We start from the raw sequence: 15,031 nt of genomic DNA, 5'->3' as shown, positions 1-15,031 counted from the left end.
CGGCAATCTTCTTCCGATGGCGGACCTCGAGCAGTCTTCCTCCGATGCCGCCACGCTGAAGAAGCTGTACAACGAAGGAGCCATCCCTCCGAAGCAAACCATGGTGAGGGAGGCAGGAGGTACTGTTCCTTCTCCCATTTTAGGTCGCATGATAGCGGTAGAGGATTTCATCAAATGTGGCTTTCTACCTCCTCCTTCCGAATTTCTCTTGCTGATCTTAAACTTCTACGGTCTTTCTCCTGCACCTAAACCCCAACTCCATTGCCTTCCTGAGCATTTTTGCTCATCTCTGCGAGCCCTACATTGGGGTAGTGCCTTTCCTTGATCTTTTTCGCTTTTTCTACGAACTCCGGTGGATGGAACCCAATTGGGTTTCAGGATGTTGCGGATTCCGCCTTCGTGATGGCATGAAGGCAAGATACATCCCACTCCAATGCCACTCATCTCGGAGCCAGTGGAGGACGAGATGGTTATACCTGGGGATAAAATAACTCGACCCGGTTCTTATCGTTCCCGAGGTTCAACCAGATCGTTCCGAGGACTGGAACTCCAAACCCCCGATGACGCCCTCCCTCCAGGCTTTTGTCGACATCGTGAGTGGTCTTCGCGAGCGAGGACTGACTGGCTATGAAATTGTTGAGGATTTCGTTAGTCGTCGGATCCAACCGCTGCAAGCTCACGCTCACCCCGCATTCGACTACGCCGGAACCGAGGACATAACTCAGATTTCTTCGCGGGGTATTCGTCCTTGCGTTGCACTTTCTTTTCGCTCCTGATGTTGAAACCGTGGACGAGATCTAACCATGCTTCCTTCCATCTTTGTTTGTTTCAGATCTTCCTGACGATACGGTGGCGCAGCGAGTCGAGGAGGTCCTGATCAGCGCGCCCTCCACGGCGGAAGGGGTGCCGGCCCCGCTTTGCGACAAGTCGGCAGCCGAGAAGGCTACCGCCATCAATGTAAGCGAGAACCAGGACACCTTATATCTTTTATTCCTTTGAAGGGCCAAAGTGACTTCAACTCTTGCAGATTCTGCCGTTGACGGATGTAATCGGTCCTCTTGTCGATCACCGGGCCTCCGCTTCGCTAAAGGAGAAGGTCGACGACGAAGTCGCCAAGATCTCCTCCGCTCCCACCATCGCTGGGGGCAGCGGGACAAAGCGTAAGCCGTGGGCGAGATCGAGTGCCCCCAATGGTTCTCGGTAGAAGTCTGCTGGTTCCGAGGTAGGCGTGCTGCCTTCGCCCTTTAACTTCTTTTACGAGGATGTCAAAAATGGGGTCATGATTTACTGTCTTACGTGGGACACGGGCAGTCTGGCTCCTCCCCCGAAGAGGAGGACATTGAAGCTGCCCGCCGGGAGGTAAGCGAAATTCTTGATCGACCTTGTTGTCGCATTCCCGATCTTCAATGACGTCTGTTAGCCTTCGTAGGAAAGCGTCGGTGGTCTCCTCGCAGAGTGGGAGTGAGGCGGCGATGAGTGGGTCCCCTGTCGCTGTCGCTCCTCATGTAGAGGTTGCTCCCATCGTCGCGGAGTCCGTGGGATGTGCCGCTGCTCCTGTGGCCGCGCCACCACCTAAGATGACCACTTGGTCTGACATGGTGGCCGAGTGCCACCGCCTTCTCGAGAGGGGTTCTCGGGTGGTGGTGGCCCAAATGGACCGTGTGGAGGCTCGCGCGACGGCGGCGGACGGAAGGGTGGCACAGCTGGAGGCGCAACTCGTGGTTGCCCACGAGGACCTTCAGAAGATGAAGGAAATCGTGGCCAGCAACGAGATGCAGCGCCAAGGTTTGGAGAAGAGGATGAATGATACGTAGGACATCCTCTTTTCCCTCCACGATTCCCTCCAGTTAGCGTTGTTGTGCGGGGCGAAGTCCTCTATTCCAACGCACCCCAATGAGACGTCACTGACGTCGGCATTGTCGGAACTCGCGGATGAGATGGAGACCATCCCGTCACGGCACGCCGCTCACGTTGCCGAGGAGATCTCTAACGGGATCCACACGGGGGCGTGTCACGTCCTCGCGTGCGTGAAGCTGGCTCTCCCTAACGTCGACCTCAAGGAGATCTTGGCGAAGGGGGCAGCTAACACTACGCGGGAGAGCGTGATGGCGAGCGTATCGGATCTCGGGGAGAGTGTCCTCCCCCTTTTTGAGGAGTAAATTTCTCTGTCTTGTATTATGGTCTTTGTATAAACACTTCCATTGTTCTATGGATGCAGCAGCTTCCTTTCATGAATTATGTGTTGATTTGTCGCGTTCCTTTGCCTTCCGTAGCTGTGTAGATCCCGAGGACGTCCAGCAAGGCGGACATCCTCATGTCGAGATGGTTGGACTGCCTTCCTCGGACGACGCCGTCAAGGATGGGGGATTGGACGCGACTTGCTGCCTGCTTGAGGCCGGTGAAGTCGGGTTCCCACGTGCGAGCTCAGGTGTGATGTTTTATAGAAGTCTCTCTCCTAAACTTGTGATTTTGTTTAGGAGGTAGCATCCGTCACATCTTCTGCCCTCTGTAGACCTCGATAGTGTCGTCGCTGAGCGAGATAGGCGTATCGACTACTGGAAGACAAAGTTTGAAGTCGCCAAGCTTGAGCGATCACTCATGGTTGTGAAAAAAGACCAAGCCGTGGAGGTGCTTCGTGGTCGCGAGGTCTGGGTGAACTCATACCTCAAGAGCTGCTGTAGTGCCATGGCTGATGTCTGTCGTCAGTTGAAGGTCAACCGCCCGAAGCCCGAGGAGAGTACGGCAGGCTACTTGTCTTAGATGACGGGGGCGTGTGCCCAACTCGAGGACATAGGACAGCGCATCGACATCAGCCTCAAGGAGGAGTGTCGTCGTGCGAGGCGCTGCGCTAGGGGCCACGTCCTTGCTTGCGTCCAAGATCATCGTCCGCAAATGGATCTCGGGTTCCTGCGTGGGGGTTTTCGACGTTCTCGGTTGTCGGCGCATGAGGTCGACCGGTCGGCGCGATCGCTTGCGCCCCTAGCCGAGGAGGTGTTTGCTTCCATGAACTGGCAATGGCCGTCGTGGTAGATTTTTAGTCCTTGTAAAAAACATCTGACAGAAATTTTGTAATATATTATTGTTAGGGGTTTTGTAATCATAAAGAACCTATCTACTGAAGGTGTAAATAGGTCGTGTCATATGCGAGTACTACTCTTTTTACAGGCTGTCTTTAGCCCGTTGTCGAGTAAGGTACCCTCCCTAGCCCCCAGCCTTGTCCTCGGAGAAGTCTGTTCTCATAGGGGAAGGCTCGATGGCCCGTAACTTGCCTATCTGAAATTGCAATTTACCTAGCCCCCCAGCCGTGAAGTTGGAAAAACCAATTTCCGATTACACGGCTTAGTTAATACACCTTTTGAGCACTCTTACATGACCAGGTCTTACATGGTTCGTTCGGCTCTTCGAATCCGACAAGCCCTTATCTGCTCTGGGCGTCCCCAGCCGAAATTCCCGTAGGTTTCTCGGAGGTCTTGTCGAAATGGCGTAAAGGGTCAATAGGTTCGTTTTCAAGAGTAGGTGTTATCGTGGTAAGGGATCTCTGGAAAAAGGACACTGGTGTATAAGGAGATCAAAATACCTTTGGATATTTGATTTGTACATGTCTGGGATACATTGACTTTATACATAAAATTTACGTAATTTATCAATGTTCCATGAGTTGGATAACTCGCTGCCATCGCCATCTACAATTTTGAACTTGCCCGATCGCAGTACTCGAACCACCGTGTATGGTCCTTCCTACTTAGGCGAGAGTTTGTTACGCCCTGCCTAGTTTTGAACTCGTCGGAGGACGTAGTCGCCGATGGAGAGTGTGCGAGCTCTGATGCGCTTCTCATGATATCGGCGAAGAGCCTGTTGGAATGCGGCTGCTCGGACGGCAACTCGTTCGCGATGTTCCTCGAGAAGATTCACATCGTCGCTTCGCCTTTCGTCCTGTTCCTCATCGGTATACTTCTGTACGCGTGTGCTTTGATGTTGTAACTCCATAGGGAGCATGGCTTCAGATCCGTATACGAGAAAGAAGGGTGTTTCCTTGTTGGATGTAGTCGGCGTGGTTCGTACGGCCCATAGTACTAAGGGAAGTTCTTCGACCCACTTTTTATCATAGGCCATGAGCCTATTGTGGACGCGAGTTTTAATCCCTTGTAGTACTATTCCGTTGGCCCGCTCGACTTGTCCATTGCTCTGAGAATGTGACACTGAGGCGAAGCAGATTTTGACCCCGAGTTCAATGCTGTAATCTTGGAAATCACTGCTGGTGAACTGGGATCCATTGTTTGTAAGGATGTGGTGAGGCAACCCATATCTGCAGAATATCCCCTTGATGAATTTAATGGCGTTGTCGGCTTTAATTTCTCTTGTCGGCTCTACTTCAATCCACTTGGTGAATTTGTCGATTGCCACGAACAAAAATTTGTAGCCCCCTTGTCCTCGTGGGAACGGCTCGAGTATGTCGAGCCCCCAGCACGAGAATGGCCATGTCAAAGGGATAGTCTAGAGCGCTTGTGCTGGCAACTTGGTGTGTTTGCTGAAGAATTGGCAAGCTTCACATCATTGCACTATTTCACATGCGTCTTTAAGAGCGGTTGGCCAGAAAAAACCTTGCCTGAAAGCTTTTCCGACCAGAGTACGTGCACCGACGTGAGATCCGCAAATGCCTTCATGGATGTCGAGGAGAAGAGCTTGTCCGTCGTCGGATGATATGCACTTGAGGAGAACTCTGTTCAGGGCCTTTTTGTATAGATCGTTGCCGATCATACAATATATCTTAGCCTGACGGGACAGTTTCTCAGCCTCCGTGTCGTCATCCGGCAGCTCGTCTGACTCCAAGAATTTGATTAGCGGAGTACACCAGTCGTCTGTCGTCTCTATGATTGCAGCGACATCAGGTACCTCTGCAGCCCCTGCGAGTTGCTGGTATCAGCCGTGGTACTATCGTCGTGCGTGTCCTTGACGGATGGCTTCGTCAGGACATCCAAGAACGTTCTGGGCTCGAGAGGTTCTCGTCTGGAAGCACGTCGTGCAAGGTCGTCTGGTTCGACATTGTCTTTTCGATAAACGTGTCGAACTTCGATTCCGTCGAACTTGCGTTCCAGTTTTCTGACTTCGGTGAGATATTTGGCTAATTCGGGGCTAGAGCATTTATAGTCTTTGTGTAATTGGTTCGCGACCAACTCGGAGTCTCCCTTCACGACTAGTCGCTTGACACCAAGTACTACTGCTGCTCTTATCTCTACGAGTAGTCCTTCGTACTCGGCCGTGTTGTTTGTTGCCTGGAAGTTTAGATGGATTGCATGCTTGAACTGATCTCCTGTGGGCGATGTCAAGATGAATCCAGCGCCTGCTCCTTGGCTGTTCAGTGCTCCGTTGAATGCCATGGTCCAGGTCTCGTTGATCGTTTGGGCGGCTGGTCTGTCCTCTGGGATAGTCCAGACGGCTACGAAGTCAGCGAAGACCTGTGACTTGATGGCTGTTCTTGGCACAAAGTGGACGTCAAATTGGCTTAGCTCGACTACCCATTTAGCGATTCGGCCGACCACATCTTTATTCCTGACAACTTCACCCAAAGGGAAGGAGGAGATGACGGTGACCTTATGAGCCTGGAAGTAGTGGCGTAGCTTTCTCGATGTCATGACAACGGTGTAGAGCAGTTTTTGGATCTGTGGGTATCTAGTTTTTGCGTCGTGGAGGGCCTCGCTTACGTAGTACGCGGGATGTTGTACTTTTTCCCTTTCTACGATGATAACTGTACCCACAGAATAAGGCGTGGCAGCAATATACAGGAATAATTCTTCATTGATTTGAGGAGCAACGAGTACGGGAGGATTTGACAAGTAGCGCTTGAGCGCGATAAATGCGTTCTTGGCTTCTTGGTTCCACTCGAACTTGTCTTGCTTCTTGAGCAGGGCGAAGAAGGGTTGTCCTCATTCTCCCATCTTTGCGACGAATCGGCTCAATTAAGCCATACATCCTGTTAGCCGCTAGACCTCCTTAAGCCTTGTAGCGACTTCATGTTCTCGATTGCCTTGATCTTCTCGGGGTTTGCCTCGATTCCTCGACCTGAAACCAAGAAACCGAGCAGCTTCCCTGACGGTACTCCGAACGTGCACTTCTCCGGGTTCAGCTTCATTTGATATCTTCAGAGGTTGTTTAACGTTTCCCTGAGGTCGTCGATCAATGAGTCGCTTTTCTTGGTTTTGATGACGATGTCGGCCACGTACACCTTGACTTTTGTCCAAGCTGAGTACCAAGTGCTCCCTAGATGCCGCGCTGATATGTGTTGCACCGAAAGGCGTGATGAACGCTGTCTTCTCTTCGTCCTCTTTTGCCATGCTGATTTGGTGGTAGCCGGAGTAAGCGTCAAGGAAACTTAACAACTCACAGCCAGCCATTGAGTGTCGCGTCCCAAAACGACTCTAAAATACATCCTCGAAATTATGCCTAGAATAATTAAAATCCGTGTGAAAGCCTCCAACAATTAAAATGTGCAAAGTTAAAAGTCAAATAAGGCTTGGAGGATTTTTGTATATTTCCTAAAAGCCTAAAATGCGTAAATAAATTTTAGTGGAATTTTCAGAGCACAAATAATAATTATTAAGAAATAAACAAAGTTAAAATGATTTTATAAAAGAAAAACCCTAAAAAGTTCCCTTTCCCTCCCCCTCTCCCTCTTGGGCCGGTCCGGCCCAGCTCCCTCCCCCTCCCTCTCCTCTCCCCGTGGCCCATCCGGCCTCTCCCCGCGCGCGCGCCGCTGACGGGCGGGCCCGCCCGCCTCCCTCGCTGACGGGTGGGGCCCACACGTCATCCCCTTCCTCCCGCCGCTCCCGCCGCCTCGCCCGTGCCCTAGCGCCACCGCCGCCGCGAATCCCGCCGCCTCCCGCCGTCCACGCGCGCAATAAAGTGGGGGGAAATATTCCCCGTGATTCCCTCCCTCTTTCCCCCCATTTTTCCCTCCCTCTCTCCCTCGGATTCGTTTGGAAACCTCTCCCCTCACCTCGCCGGCGCCATCAATGGCGGCCGGATCTTCCACGCCCGTTTCCCCCTCGTCCGGCCGCTCTCTCCCCCTCCCAACCCTATATAAACCCTCCCCGTGCCTCCCTCCACCGTTTCCGCCACTCGCCGCCCTCACTCCCCGCCGGAATCGAGCTCGCGCCGTCGCTCTCTCTCTCCGCCGTCACCGCCGAGCTCCGGTCCGCCGCCGTCGTCGCCCCGGACCACCTCCCGCTTCGGCGCCGCCTCCTTCGGCTTCGCCGCATCCTCGCCGACCTCGTCCACCCCTCTGTTTCACTCGCCGACCACCGGAACGCCGCCGTCCCCGTCGACTCGAGCCGCGCCGCCGCCTCCCTCCGCTCCGGTCGCCGTTTCCGTCGTCGCCGTCGACCCGGGGTGAGCCGTGGACCGCCGCTTCGTTTCCCCCCTTCCCTCCCCTCTCTCGGCCGCCGCTCCGCCGTGCCTATGGCCGCCGCCGGCGACCATAGGGGCGCGGGCGCGCCGCCTCCCGCCGCAGCGCCGGCGTGGTCGCCTTCGGGCGCACCGAGCGGCTGCCGCGTGGGGCCCGGCTGTCAGCCGCCCGCGCCCTTAGGTGCGGCTGACGCGTGGGACCCACGGCGCCGGCCGGTGTGAGCCCGGGTGCGCCCGGTCCACCGTGGACCGTGGGGCTGCCGCGTGGGCCCCACCCCCGTGGACCCGGTCCGCGCGCCCCTCCCCTCGGCTGACGCAATAAATCCATTTTTAAATTAAAATTTAAATGAAGAAATTCGCAAATATTCATTTAAAGAGCATATAAACTTCAAATGGCCATAACTTGGCCATTTGAACTCGGAATTGGACCGTTCAAGTCTCTAATTTTTCCTTAAGAAGTCAAGAACCCATTTTTGTGCTTTGTTCCTGCTGGTTATATGGAGTTTATTAGAGTAAAAGCCTTTTCTTTTCCGTTGGTCGTCTAGACGCTGCAGCTTCGGAAGATCCACTCTTCGTGGAAGTTGAAGCCGGCGTTTGGGAAAGCGAGCAAGGCAAGTCACATCATCCTTGAACATATTGAATCCCAGTTTATAAAATTATGTTGCTTTAAATTATTGCATTATCTCTTTATTTAAATTCCCGCGTTATCACCGTTTTATCTAGCCATGCCTATTTACCTTTGTTATGACCTTATTATTATTGTTATTGTTATTATTACCTTGTTCACCCTAGACTAAACAAAACCCCAACTAGTGGACACTCTACTCATGGTACCACTAGTATGATTTTAGGTAGATGCTTCGCTGTTTAATTAGGTAACATTAGGTGATTTTACAACTCTAGACTTTGGGAATGTTCTCATCACCCGGACACTATGGAATTGATGAATTATTGTGGAATTGGATTCACACCGCCCCCTCTATTCAAAATCCCCAAAAATGGTTTTAGGCTGGGCTCGGGGTGCATGGTTTTGATAGTAGCACCTCAGCCATATAAGGACCGGTCTTCGGGCCTCTGTTGCAAAGCACTACCGTACTTCCACATGTCTAGTGGGTAAGGCTTAGTTTGTGGCTCAGTCTGGTTATAAACAAAAGTACACGGATGGAGATGGACGAAGTCGGGGGTCGATGGACATCTCCAGGGCAAATGAAGGCTACACGAGCTGCGGCCTGGTAGTCGAGATGTCATGGCACAGGGCCGGTGTCCTGCTGCTAGGGGCTCAGTCCTGCCTACCTGTCTCGGGGGTTCCGGCCGTAGGTGGGATTGGGTCGGTACTCTTGTCTATGGCTAGGATGGGTTGGAAACTATGTCACGTCTTCCGTCCGTATACCGTGGTGGTATGTGGCACGTGGTTACACGTGAGGAAGATGTGTCTTGTGGGTAAAGATGTACACCTCTGATCAGAGTATAATCTATTCGAATAGCCGCGCCCTCGGTTATGGGCAAGCTGAGCAATGTACCCAAGTTAGTGTTTTAATCCTTAAAACCTGCTTAACAACTAAAATGTGGAATGGTTGGCCTGGGTTGGCTTGGGACGAGCTGGGACCCAGGGTCGGGTTGCCAGTTCGGTCTGAATCATCGTAGGCCTTGGGGTAAGGCAGGTTCGTGTGGGTTCACGGCCTTGATAAATAATACTGTATAGTTCTAGAATCGTGTTTACAAAATAGCTTTGAGCAACTAAGTGTCTTTTAATGCTGTTTACTGCAAACCCTAACCCTTTATATTATAACTCCCTTGTACTCCCTCGCATTTATTCTGCACTTGTGGGTGTGTCTTGTTGAGTACGGTGGTTGTACTCAGTCTTGCTCAATTTTTCCCAAACCCAGAAGAGGAGCCCCTGGAAGATGAAGGCTTTGGTGTCTAGCTCGTGCCTGCCGTCAAGCGTCTGTGGTCGTCGCCCTAGTCTTCCGCTGTTTCCCGTTTGTCTTTATGTGTGCTAGGCCTTCGCCGCCCATGTAATAAATTATCTATTTACGCTTCCGCTTGTTAAACTCTGAACTGTATCAACTTTTGGTGTACCTTGCCTCCTGGGACAAGGAATAATGCACGCACGTAAGGAACGCCCGTTGGGTTATTTCCGGTCGTGACATTGAGTCCGCTAATTGGTCTATTTGAGGAAGAGGGAAGTGGTCCTTGGGGCACGCCTTGTTGAGGTCGGTGAAGTCGACGCACAACCTCCACTTCCTGTTGGCTTTGCGTACCATTACTGGATTTGCGAGCCACTCTGGATGGATGACTTCTCTTATGAAGCCAGCTTTGAGAAGTTTGTCCAGCTCTTCTCATATGGCTTGTTTTCGATCGGGTGCGAATCACCGCAGTTTCTGCTTAACTGGCTTGGCGTTGGGTCACACCATTAGTTTGTGCTCAATCACCTCCCTGGGTACTCCCGGCATGTCTGACGGTTGCCAAGCGAACATGTCCGCATTGTCTCGGAGGAAGGTGATGAGCGCGAGTTCCTATTTGTCATCCAGTGATGCCCCGATCTTGACGGTTTTGTCGGGGTTGGCGCTGGACAACGTGATGATCTTGATGGTGCCATCTGGTTTTGGTGTCTTCTTGATTTTGCTCACTTTCTTGGGGTTCTCGGTTGTGGCGGGTGGGTTGGGAGTATGCTCGACTATGTCGAGGCTCCGCTTGTCGCACTGCACCACCAACTTGGCGTTCCCCAGGATATTGATTGTCCCTTTCGGTCCTGGCAGTCCCTTTCGGTCCTGGCATTTTGAGCACTTAGTATGCATAATCCGAGGCTGCCATAAACATCGCGAGTGCTGTTCTCCCAATGATGGCATTGTACGCGGTGTCGAATTCCGCGACATCAAAGGTGATCTGCTCTATTCAGAAGTTCTCGGCGTGTCCGAAGGTAACATGCAGCGTGATCTTTCCCAACGGTTTAGACGATGATTCCAGGGTAATTCCGTGTAAGGGTTGATCTGTGGGCGTCAGGTTGCTTCGAGGTATTCCCATCGCATCTAAAGTGCTGGCGAAGAGTAGACTGATCGAGCTCCCGCCGTCGATGAGAACTCTTGCCACCTTAATGTTCCGAATAGTGGGCTCCAACACAATCGGATATCTGCCAGGTGTAGTTGTGTCACGCCCTGAAAATCGCCTAATTTAATAATTCATTCTTTAATGCATTTTTAGAAATTATTTTAAAAGCCTACAAGTTAAACTCTAATAATCTAGGAAAAATTTCAACATAAAATTGAGCTAGATAAAATTTCATTAAATACTTTGCTTGTTTATCTATTTTCTAGATTTTTCTAGGAATTATTTGAGCAAGGAAAGTATTTTTAATAAATGAAACATCATTTCACGAATTATTTTAATTGAAAAAGTCTTTAAAACCCTCCCCTAGGCCGTTGGGCCGTTTCCGGCCCAACTCTCCTCCCAGCCACGCGCGGCCCACGCCGGCCCAAGCCGAGCCGCCGCCCCTCTCCTCTCAATCCGCCGACATGTGGGGCCCACATGTCGGGGTCATCTTCCACCTCCGGCTGGCCAAGCCGAGCCCGAGCGCCGCCGCCTCCCCTCCAAATCCGCTGCCTCCGGCCATCTCCAAGTCCGATTGGTTGAGGTGTTTTTATCCCTTTGTTGTCCTCCATCATTTCCCCCAAGAATCGGAGCTAATTGCTTTGTATTTCATCAGAATCAAATTCGTTTTCGAGTTTATCTCTCCAAACTAACCCTAGGATAGTCCGATCTCTCTAATCCAAGCCTATATAAAGCATCCCCTAGTTGTCCTCTACGTTTCCCCTCAAGTCCCGAACTCTACCGTTGCCCGTAGCGCCGCCGCCGTGTAGCCCTAGTCGCCGCCGTCGCCGACGCCCTTCCAGCCGCGCCGCGCCGCTGCTGTAGCTGTCGCCGCCGCCTTCCATTGCCGCCGTTGGGTTCGCGCGGAGGAGGAGCACCTCGGCCGCCCCTTTGCAGCCACTGGAGACCGCCGGAGCGCTGCCGTCGACGTCGAGCCAAGCCGTGCCGTCGTCGGAGCTCATCGCCGGCCGCCGTACGTCGTCGTCCGTCGTAGTTTCTTGCACCGGTGAGTTCGCGTCGTCGTCCTCTTCGCGTAGGTGTTCTCGGATAGCCCGGCCGAGCCCTCTATCACCGGTGGTCGCGTCGTCCCGTGCCATGGCCTGTGATGATGTCATCGTGACATCATAAATCATTTATTTAATTCGTGATAATTTTCTGTATTAGATGAAAATCAATTAAACTTAGAAAATTCATAACTAAATCATCGTAACTCGGATTCGAGTGGTTCAAGTTGCTAAATTCATCTAGAATCAAGATCTACATGTTAAAAATATCCACATGTACTGTTTATGCTTGTTTTTGTACTGTTTTGTTGATTTTGTTCATTTGTTTTAGTTTCCGACGTTCCAGAGGAGAGCGTTTACGTTGAGGAAGGTTCAGAAGGGTTTGAAGAAGCTCAAGGCAAGTCACACAGATCCCAAACAACTCTTTGAGCATGTTGAACCCGTTTAAAGCTAATGTTTTATTTCAACTTATGCATTATTTTCGAGTGTCATCGAGTGGTGAGCCTTTCCCGATTAATTAATGGCCGAAGATGACTTTATTTTCCTATGGGTAATAAATTGATTTAGCTTGGACCTTATATATTGGTTTAGTTCAGCTAAGTGCTATATAGGCATAATTGCTTAGCCATGCTTAGAAACATTAGCTCATTAATGGGATGAATCATATTACATTATTACTTATGGTTATAATTAATGGTAGCTCACGATGGTTAATCGTGTTATGATAATTAATTGATAAATAAAACCTGATTAAAGGTGGGTTGTGAGCACATGGTTGTGATGGTCATGCTCATGACAATTAAGGACCGGTTCACGAGCTACTGTTGTGAAACATTTACTGTGCCAACCACAAGCCAGCGTGGGCAACGGCTTTATCTTTTGTATAGCATGATTCATTACGGGGTGCCAGACTGTGAAGCGGCGAGAAGTCCGTGGGGGTCGCTGGGGAGTCCATGCCTCTGGTTTTGAGGGGGAGATTATGATCCAGGAATGGTGCACTGTGGTGAGTTGTGTTGTTTGAGAGGTATTGTCACAGTTCCTTTGCAAGGTATTGTGGTGGTACTGAGGCGCATGGTGACGTGTTGTGGAACTGTGTCTTGTGGGTACAGTGGTACATCTCTGGCCAGAGTAAAACTATTCGAATAGTCGTGCCCGCGGTTATGGCTGGGTTTAACAATGTTTTTCGTGATTAGTCTCACATTACTCATTATTAATGATAATATTGTGATAATTAAATTGACTCCTGGTTTGGAATGGTATATTCCTGGTATGGAGGTTTGATTTGTACAACCGGGGTTGGTTGTTCAGTTGTGGTTGGGCCTACGCAACACGGGTGTGTTGTATAGTGTTTATTTAATATTGCTTAATTGCTTAACTATTTTACTATTTTCTCAAATGTTTATTAAATGTTGTTTATGCAAATAAGCTTTATTATGCCATCCTTTGTTATCCTGTGCACTTGCATATTTGCTGTGTGGCTTGTTGAGTATGTCATATGCTCATTCTTGCAATATTCATTCATCAGAGGAGGAGTACTTCCGTGAAGGTGATGATCAGGAGGATTAGGCTTTGTTCGGGTCAAGTTGCTTGTGGAGTGGAGTCGCCATAGCTGTTTAGTCTTTTGTTTTTATTTCCGCTGCGTAGAATTTTATTCTTCTGAGAGGAACTATCCACCTCTGTAATAATTATTCATTTTGCGAATATTAATTAGTTGTTTGATAGTACTCTATTATCAATTTGTTATTGTGTGCCTCGGCTGATTCCTGGACGAGGATTTAACGCACATGTAAGCGTTTGGAATTTTGGATAGAAATTCCGGGCGTGACAAGTCACGGTCTTGGGGTGGTCGGCTTCCGAGAACTCGATCTTGTGCTGCGACCACTTCATCTTGGTGGTAGTCGCCTGTGAAGTGGAGCAAACTTCGCGTTCCGCTTTCTTGTACTCCCTCTTAGAGGTGTACAAAGTGGATCCACCGAAGATGTGGGAAACATGCAAATCATACTCCGGGAAGGCGGAGTTAGAGTTGTCGGTGGTGGCTTCTTTTGCAGTCTCCGTACTCGCTTTCCTCTTTCGATTGCTAGTTGTTTCGTGAGCTCCTTTTTGATGACGTAGCAATCTTCCAAGGCGTGATTGCTTGTCATGTGGATTGGGCACCATGGCTTGCGAGAGTCGTCGCCCTGAGGGTTGGAGCGCCTGGACGGTTCTACTTGCTCTGCGGCAAGGACCTCTCCAGAAGACTTGCGCTTCCCGCTTTTGCGACTTCTCTTCTTGCTTGACTCTGGTGCGTCTTTATCAGTCGACTTCTTCTTCTCGTCTCCCGCTTTGCTCTTTCCCTCCTTGCGTCTCAGAGTGTCGTCTGCGTGGATGTGATCCGGCGCGTTGCCAACTCTTGGGTGGTGTACCGATCTCGGACGCCAGACTTGAATGCTCGAATGACAGAAGCGTCGGTGATCTCGAGGATCGTATTTCTGCACTCATTGAAGCGCAGAATATAGTCCCGCAATGATTCGCCTGGGTTCTGGGTTAGTGCATGTAGGTCGTCCTCGATCGCGTGGCGCTTGTAAGTCCCTTGGAAGTTGGCGACGAATTGCTGCCATAAATCTTCCCATGAACAGATTGAGTTTGGCGGGAGATGGACGAACCATGTAATGCCCTGATTTTCGTTCGGGATTAAAAATCATTTAATAATGCTTTTCTAGAAATTAAATAAAAGTTAAAGCAATTTAATCAAGTGAAATTATTGAGGGAATTAAAAATTTCCTTTAAAAATCATGGCCGGGAATATTTTGTAATATTCTTTGCGCCCTAAAATATTCTCTGAAATTTTCCCGTGAATTTTCGGAGCTCAAGAAGTAATTATAATAATACAAAGTTCATTAAACCAATTAAATAAAAAAGAAAACGAATTAAAATCCTCATTCTTTGCTTTGGGCCGTTTCCGGCCCAAGTTTCCTCCCCCTCAGGCCGGCCTCCCTCCTCTCTCCTCCCTTCTTGGCCCCCAAGGCCCGTCCCCTTGCAAAGTTCACTTCGCCTCCCTCAACCATCACCTCCTCCCTCCCTCGCCGACAGGTGGGCCTGGCGACCCCACCTGTCAGCTCCTCCTTCTATCTTCGGCGTCCAGAACCAAAGCCGCCATGACGCGCCTTTGTACTCCCGCTCGCGTCCTCGCGCCCAAACTGCATGAAATTGGTTCCCCTCCACCTCCTCTGCACTCTCCCCACATTTCCCCCAAAAATCGTGTCGGGTTCGAGCTCCACTTCGCCCATGATGTCGCCCATGTCGCCGGCCGTTGCCACCCGATTCCGCCCTCTCGGCCACAATTTCCCTCCCCCACGCCCATATAAAGCATCGTCCGGCTCTCCTCTACCGTTTCCTCTCCACCCCCGAGCTTCCCATCGCCTCCCTCGCTCTTCCCACACCGTCCCCCACTTCTGCTACTTTCCGGCGAACTCTAGCCGCGCGCTACCGCCGCCATAGCCACCGCCGCACCGCGCCACTGCCACCACTGGCTCCTCTGCGCCGAGCCAAAGCCCGGCCAC

The 15,031-nt window shown here is 50.9% G+C and overlaps 1 protein-coding gene across 1 annotated transcript; it reads right to left on the bottom strand.

Moving 5' to 3' along the window:
* Nucleotides 1-4,868: 4,868 nt before the first annotated feature.
* On the bottom strand, nucleotides 4,869-5,633 carry LOC136351845 (uncharacterized). Its single transcript, XM_066304268.1, has one exon. It carries the CDS (start codon nucleotides 5,631-5,633, stop codon nucleotides 4,869-4,871), a length of 765 nt encoding a protein of 254 aa, XP_066160365.1.
* Nucleotides 5,634-15,031: the final 9,398 nt, after the last annotated feature.

Source organism: Oryza sativa, chromosome 9 (genome assembly GCF_034140825.1).
Source record: "Oryza sativa Japonica Group chromosome 9, ASM3414082v1".
Lineage (NCBI taxonomy): Eukaryota > Viridiplantae > Streptophyta > Magnoliopsida > Poales > Poaceae > Oryza > Oryza sativa.
The sequence above is the reverse complement of the archived record's forward strand: the minus strand, read 5'-3'. Positions and strand labels throughout refer to the sequence as shown.